Here is a 7,598-nt window from a genome sequence, read left to right on the forward strand (position 1 = left end):
GAGGTCCAGAAGCATACAGTAACTCCAGTGGAATGTACAGAACATTTTTGATGTGTGTGTTCAGCATTTTCACTTCGACTGCTTCCCTCCTCTCCCTCAGTCTGAGCTTTCAGGAGGGTTAAGCTCTGTTTTTAAAAAAGAAACCCCAGCAATCTTTGAATCCCCTGTGCTTCCTTACCTGCTGTGGGTGAGATTCAGTTACCGCCACCCCTCCTTCTTTATTCATTCATCTTAATCTCTCCATCACATCCGCATCGATCAGTCTCTCCTTTTTTTCCCATGTTGCCGTTTTCCGCTCAACTCATCTGAGCCGTTTCTTAACGTCTCCTTCCTGTTCTCCTCTTGGCACCTGTCCATGGCGCTCCAGCCTGATTCATCATCCTTATCCTCACATTCCCCTTCTTCCGGTCTACGTTTTACACTTCCTTACATTTTAATCCATCTTGGTGCTCCATTCCTCTTCGTCTGCCACTGCCCTCTCTCTCTCTCTCTCCCTCTCTTTCTTTCTCCATGTCTGTGTTGATATAAGGATTTCCAAAGCATTTCTGCAGCCAGCTGTCACACAAACCTTTTTCCATGCAGTAAATGAAAATCTTGGACCTATTGGGTTCAGATTAATGAGAGCCGGTGAGGACGTTCTCATTGGAACATTAGAGTACCGGTAATAACATTTTTTTTAAAATGTGGACTCAAATCAGCAAATAAATTCAGCCTATTAGCATTTGTTTCCTCCACACACACAAACACACACACACACACACACACACACACACGTTCTGACACACATGCGGGCGCTGACGTCACAAGGCTCGCCTGGAGTACAGCAGATGACAGATCGGACCTAGCAGCTCCAGAAATGGACAGAGAGGGTGTTTGTTCAAAGGAAGACAAACACACAACCGTATCCTTAAGTTCAGCCATGGCCCATAAACCTGCTGTGATGCAACGGATATCGAGGCTATAATCATGCTAAACCTCAGCTTCACTTCTGCTTGAGCGAGGTTATTTATCTAATGCAATATGGCAACTGCAAAGAGTGCAGAGAGGGAGAGGGGGGAAATAATGAAGTTAATTAAGGACAAAAGTACAAATCTCTTTCCTTACCTGCTGTGATCGAACAGGCAGAACAAATGGGGGGGGGGGGGGGGGGGTGCTTCTATTGCTCACATGCAACAAAACCAAGGAAGGCAGTTCACTAAAATTGACGGTGCAATTAGGTGTAATACAGCAGCATGCATTCATGTTTGGATCAATGGATTTATTGCACCAGATGAAACTGCTCCACGGGGCCAGATGGTGCAGAGAGGAGGGACGGGGAGAACGGAGACCGAGAGCTAAGAGGAAGAGCCTCCCTTCTAATCTGACCTAGAAATAACTAAAAAACCTTAGAATAAACCTTAGAATAAAAATCCGGCGTATTTCAGTCGCGAGCGTCACACACCCAGGAGCTCGGCTGGCATGAACATGCACAATCTGCTCTCCTGATGTCAAATAACACAAATAACACTCTTGGCTCAAAGTCAAACCTGCACCAAAGTATTTTTTTTACATTAACCATTGATCTCATTCTGAATGTGAAAGGAGCCCCAATGCAAAGCAAGCCCGATCCATAACCTGACCGGTTCGGTTCACTCTGTGGACGCGCATCGAACGGCAAGCACAACGTTTTCATCATGCTGTAACTCTATGAGTTTTCACGCTACGGACTCTCGCTTAGAGTGATCCGTGCAAGCGAGCACAGACATGTGGTTCAGAATGTCCGTTATTCCGGTTTTGGAATCTGGCAGACTGTTTCGGAATATGGGAGGAACGGATTCATTGCAGAGGGAGTTCACCCCGGGAGTGGAGGAAGATGAAAAGACAGAAACAAAGATAGTGGGCTGAGCCTGAAGGAAGGGGAGAATAAGAAGGGAGGGAGCGAGGAGGGACGGAGGGGGGGGGGGGGGGGGAGACGTGCATTCCTCAGCAGAGTTGTGACATAGCGTGCACGTCTGCGCTGGGAGGCTAACTTAATTCAATTTGTAACACGAAGACGATGGAGAAGACAGAGGAAGAGCAGGAACGGTGGGTGGGAGGAACGCGAGAGCTGACTCACCATGTGCTGACAGAAATAGAAGAAGAAGAAGAAGAAGAAGAAGAGGAGGAATGGAGAAAACAGACGCGAGAGGACCGCGAAGAAGTGAAGGAAACCGACGGCATGACAAGAATGGGAGATGCAATGGAGGCTTTCGGGTTAATAGGGTGTGATCTGTGGGGAAGCGGGGAGGAGGAAGATGCCGCATATTTCCCCACATGAGGGATCCGAACACGTGTTCACACTCACACACACATGAAGAGGGATATAGGGTAATTGGCTGGAGTTGAAACACGCAATAACGTCATCGTTTTATTCGCAGCATGTCGGCGGATCCCGGATCCCAGAGAGGGACCCGGAAGCCTTTTTCCTACCTGCGTCTCCTCCTGGACCGCTCGATACTGGTCCTTCCACACTGCCAGCTTCGTGACCTCGTCCTTCCTCAGCGCCCTCTCCTTCTTCAGCTCTGGACTCCAAAACGTCTTGATGGAGTTCATGGAGGAGCTCAGCTTGGACTCTTTAACCTCGAGCTGAAAGCAGCGAAAGTGTTTCATCCTTCATTGCCGAATGCTTCTCTTCTGATCGACTGCGTTTCAAGCTAATATTGGTCTGAGTTGGAGACAGCAGCATGAGCACTAACGCGGTGCTTGTGAAACAAATGGGTGAGTTACTTCTCTTCGCAGCAGCTCGTTCTCGCGCAGCACTTCTTGGAACTGTGTCTGTAGATCTGACATCGCACCTTCCCTCGCCTGGAAACACAAACGCATCAGCAATGTGATCTTTGTGGCTCCGGCTTTACTGTTTGAGAATAAAATGCTCTAGCTCTAGCTCTAGCTCTGCAGTTAGCACGTGGAGCTCTTTATCTCAGAGTCATGGGATCAAGCCCTGTACCAAAACATGAATGCAGCCCCACCTGGTTTTTATGTCAGGATATAAATGTGAAATAAAGTGTTTGAAAATCTAATTGGATTATTTGTAAAATACATGAATTTTTTTTGTTTGTTTGGGTTTGAATGCAGCAGGAATATGACACCAAAAACATAATCTACAGGCAGCATTTTATTACAGAATGAGTAAACCGCTGCAGCACCCTCACCTGCCTCATGGAATGGGGCACAGTGGCCGCCTGTGAAGTCTGCTTTTGCACCTCCCCGCCAAATGCTATTGCATCGCTGGGCACGATCGCTCCGCCGCTCCCTCCGGAGTTTATGTTAGGACTGCTCCCCATGATGGCCGCCCGGACCCCGTATGGGACCCTGGTCCCGGCCCTGCCGAGGGTCATGGTGCTTTTTGGGATCGAGGGGTTCAGCCCACTGCCCAGGCTCCCGATGCCGACGGGGTCCTCGGCCGTGTCGGTGAAGTACATCGGACCGCCGGTGGCATAGGCGGCATTTACGGACTGAATGTTCTCCATGGACAGCGTTTTACCGGAACCGGTGAGTCCGCCGGTGGAGCTGCTGCTTCCGTTTCGCCGGTGTCCAAGGTGTGGGGAGCGGAGCCGTGGGGAGCGCCTGGGACTCCCAGACGCCGACACGTTCCCATTGGATCCGGCTGCGTCCGGCTTTGAGACGGAACGGGAGCTACCATACATGGCGGGGACAATATGGCGTGTCTGTTCTGTAGAGATGAGAGTATCCGGTTCAAACGAAGAAATCAAGCGAGACAAAAAGACATGATCGAAATGTTCAGACCCAAAAATACAAAAACAGCTGAAAGCTGGAAGTCCACTCGTCTGCTGGAGTCCTTAGTGACTTGAGAAATCCTGCTGAAGTGTTTGCATAGCTGTGATCAAGGCCTCTCCGACATCCTCGCTGTAATCAATGGACTTTGAAAGCCGTAATCACTACGCTGTCCCTTCAGACAGAGGCGGCGAGATACTCCGCATGTTCAGAGATCGCCTAAAAAGAGAGAGAGAAAGAGAAGAGGACTCGGAACGGATCAGACTCAAAGTATGCCAAGTAGCCATTGAGAACTACCAAACAAAAAAACTTGATCGTTCACAGGCTTCATCCTCTGGGGAACACGAACATCTGCAACAGTGTCAAAACATCGTGTAAACATATGGAGGTATCATCTTCCATGGCAACCCAGAAACAAAGCGGTGGAGCGATGAACGGACATTCCCGTCCCCGGAGTCACATCCCGCATCACCTTAAGAGGATCTTCTGCACTCGCTAGTACTTAATAACACATAATGAAACATAAAAGCATGCTGGCGCTAATTGATGGCCGGGTATATCGCTCTCTCATCTCCCTTCTAGGTCACGAGTGTCTCACCAATCAAAGGAGCTCAAAATTCAGCAGATTTAATATTTAAACAGGCAAACATTTGAACTCCAAATTGCCACATTTAATATGTAAATGGTAGCTTCAGCTCTAGCGATCTATAAATCCCAACTGGGGTGTCTAAAATGACGATGCTGTACTGTGAATGCCCGACCACCAAATATCCTGCTTACAGGCCCACTACAGATCCCGATGCAGGTCCAGGAGTGAATCCAGGAGTGAATCCAAAATAGCCTCCATTCCCTTTATATCCACGGAACACCAGGCAGGAAGCTGTCCACACAACGCCCTGCGTTTCACGCCCCGCCCCCTTCACCGAGAGGCTCTCTCGCCCCGTCTTTCCTCCTCATGCTAACTGCTATCTTGTAAAATCCTTTAGGTACCTGATGCGTTTAGGTACCTGGCAGGCATGATGCGTTCAGGTACCGGACAGAAGAGCGTTCACAATAACACCAACACCTGTTCCTCATTTATGGTCTCATCACTCGTTCTCCCACATCTAATCTCTCCATCGACGCTTTCACTTCCTCCCTCTTCCTCAGACGGCATTCCCGAAGGTGCTCGGTGTGTTCTATTTATGCGACATCCATCTGTCACGCCGCACAAAGCGGCGCACACGCCACGCCACCTATACTTAGCTGCATGGCGTCTCAGCGTGGGAGACAAATCGAACGGAGTTCTCCTCGCTTTTGGAGACGAATATTATATCATTCTCCGGTTCTCTCGTTCACCGTTAAGCTTGCTGTGACAGGATGTAGCTGGAAGTGACTCAGCCGTTCTGTGTTCTGAATGAAAAGCGAGGGAATGACCGCTAATTCACCAGACCCTAAACCTTCATAGGCTGCTGGCTGCTGCTTATCTGCAGAGACCGAAAGTGAGGTGAAGTATTACTATTACCTCAACGTACACATAAATGTATAAATACATAAATGCAAAATGTGTGCGCAACAAAATGCATCTGAAGTTGGAATTTCACTGAATTCTTTCCATCGCCTTTTGAAGTGACTCGACAAAAATTGCCAGACGCCTCGTTAATCTCGATGGAGGTCTCAATCGGTCCGCCAGATGTTGACCCCTGGAACAGGCCACACCCCCCCCCCCCCCATTCAGTACTTACATAGAGATGGATAAGAGTTACCCAGCAAGGAGAAAAATCAATTCATCCAGATACTATTAGCGCTCTCAAAGCTACAGGAGAACCTTTCAATTAAGGGAGGAGCTATCGGACAAACGATGTCTGAGCCAGATACAGATGTTGCGTCGCCATGGTGACCGTGCTGCTTGTAACTTAACTCTGCAGCGCCGCTTCCCATCAGCGTTCAGGCACTGGAAAGCACAACACCGATAAGGGACAGACCGATAGCATCAGCGCTAGTCTATTGTGTGCCTGAGGAAATTAATCTGAGACGCAGGCCGGGCAAATAAAACACAAACTTAATCAGACTTACACACACAGACACACACAATGTGCGAATGAGACTCGACAAACAGCACGGCGGGGATGCACACATCTAATTTGAGAGTGTGTGGCAGATGACGGAAGAGAAAGTGAGAGGAGGACTCCCTCGGGCTGTGCTTGATAAATCTGATGAAGATGAAGGGAGATTAGGAGGTGACCCAATCCATGCACTGAGAGATATGCTGCAATATGGCAAAGCAACACATCAGATACTTAATAAAGTAAAATAAAAATGTCGGTTCATTCAGACAATTTGTTTCAGGATTAGTTAACGTTTCTGCTCCTGATACAAAATCATGAGTTCCTCTTTTGATTCTTAAGATGCGTGGAGAGGGCATTTAAAAATGTCCACCTTTCACAAACAACCCAAATGGAAGGAAGCAGCTCGGTTCACTGACTCGTTGTTCCCGTAGGAGGGGCGGTGCGGAGAGAAAATAAACCTGTGGGGGGGGGCTGCAACCCACCCGCCCGCCCTTTGCCTTCTTTTCTCTCCCCTGGAGTATTGCAAAAAACACATGCAGCTCTCACTACAAACTCTTTAATCATTTTAATAATAAAGTCATGGCAGGAGATTAAATTGAACAGTGACTATCAGAGAGGTAACCCCCCCCCCCGCAGAGACCTGGCGTTATTAGCCTGTTATTAGCGTCACACGTGACTTTGACACACACCCGGGCGTGATTAATCAAACATACTCCGGACTGCAAGGCTAACTTCAGCACTCACTGCGGCTGTGTTTACGTTGCCGTCCCCCGGTTGTAGGAAAATGGCCAGTCGCATATCCTCCTCCGCTTCTGTCAACCCTCGTAGGGACGCCTCGTAACGTCGGGGAGAAACGCTCTCTCCCGGGGCTGTCATACGTCCTGCCCGCCGCTTCCCGACTACCTCCTCGGGCTACGCTTGCTTCGCTCCTCCCCAGTGTTTACCAGCTCCACCAAGGCTTCCCCTGTCGCTCCCGTGACGTCACCACGTTGGAGAGGTGGCGCGCGAGGCCCGACGTACATCGCTCCTCCCATCCGTCCCATATTACTATCTGCGTGATTTGTGTTTATTTATTTATTTTTTACTTGATTTTTAGTAATTAAATACAAATTGAATATCAATAACCAATATATCGAAAATTCACCAATAAAATAACCTGTTCATATTTTAAAGTAAACAGGATGAGACTGATCAATTAAAATAAGTTTCTGAACGTCACAGAAAACTTAATGAAATGATTTTATTTATATATATTACAGTACCATTTTTGTCAAATAATCCCTTTGGAATGTTTTGAATTTTTATAACTTGTAACACTTACAGCTCACATGCATAAACCTAATGACGATGAAAGAGTATTTTGTTTGCCCTTGTGCCTCAAGCTATTTCACAATATTCTCCTGTATATTTTTAGATTGGAATGCTGCTCAAATCAGCGGCAGTGAGATATATATCAGTTGTGGCTGGATTTATATGGTTCAACAAAATATCTCCAACAGAAGCACAAAAGTCATAACCTCAATTCATTTTAACAACGAACCAGTGGCACTCTTGTATATTTGTTTAGTGGTCATCATTCTGTTTATTCGGGCTAATTCAGCTGCTCATCCTCTCTTCTCACATCTCTGTTCTGCCTGCTTGTCACAACCGATTGCACATCACACCAAAGACATCTTTCTAACTAGACAATGACCACACACACACACATTCAAGCACAGTTCCCAGGGCGCCAGCAGGTCAGACAGCTAGGGTATAAATAGTCTGCTGGATAAAGTTTCCCTTGAGGAGAGGTGGACC

At 47.7% G+C, this 7,598-nt stretch overlaps 1 protein-coding gene across 1 annotated transcript in view; it reads right to left on the minus strand.

Moving 5' to 3' along the window:
- The window catches only part of LOC137910620 (ELKS/Rab6-interacting/CAST family member 1-like), a 63,794-nt gene extending 60,129 nt beyond the window's left edge, over nucleotides 1–3,665 (minus strand). The window contains exons 1-3 of the mRNA XM_068754996.1: nucleotides 3,171–3,665; nucleotides 2,746–2,823; nucleotides 2,449–2,604 (exon numbers count right to left, since the gene is read on the minus strand). Of these exons, the coding sequence (XP_068611097.1) occupies nucleotides 2,449–2,604; nucleotides 2,746–2,823; nucleotides 3,171–3,665 (729 nt within the window). The remainder of the gene's footprint in view (nucleotides 1–2,448; nucleotides 2,605–2,745; nucleotides 2,824–3,170) is intronic.
- Nucleotides 3,666–7,598: the final 3,933 nt, after the last annotated feature.

The sequence above is a fragment of the Brachionichthys hirsutus genome, chromosome 22 (genome assembly GCF_040956055.1).
Source record: "Brachionichthys hirsutus isolate HB-005 chromosome 22, CSIRO-AGI_Bhir_v1, whole genome shotgun sequence".
Classification (NCBI taxonomy): domain Eukaryota; kingdom Metazoa; phylum Chordata; class Actinopteri; order Lophiiformes; family Brachionichthyidae; genus Brachionichthys; species Brachionichthys hirsutus.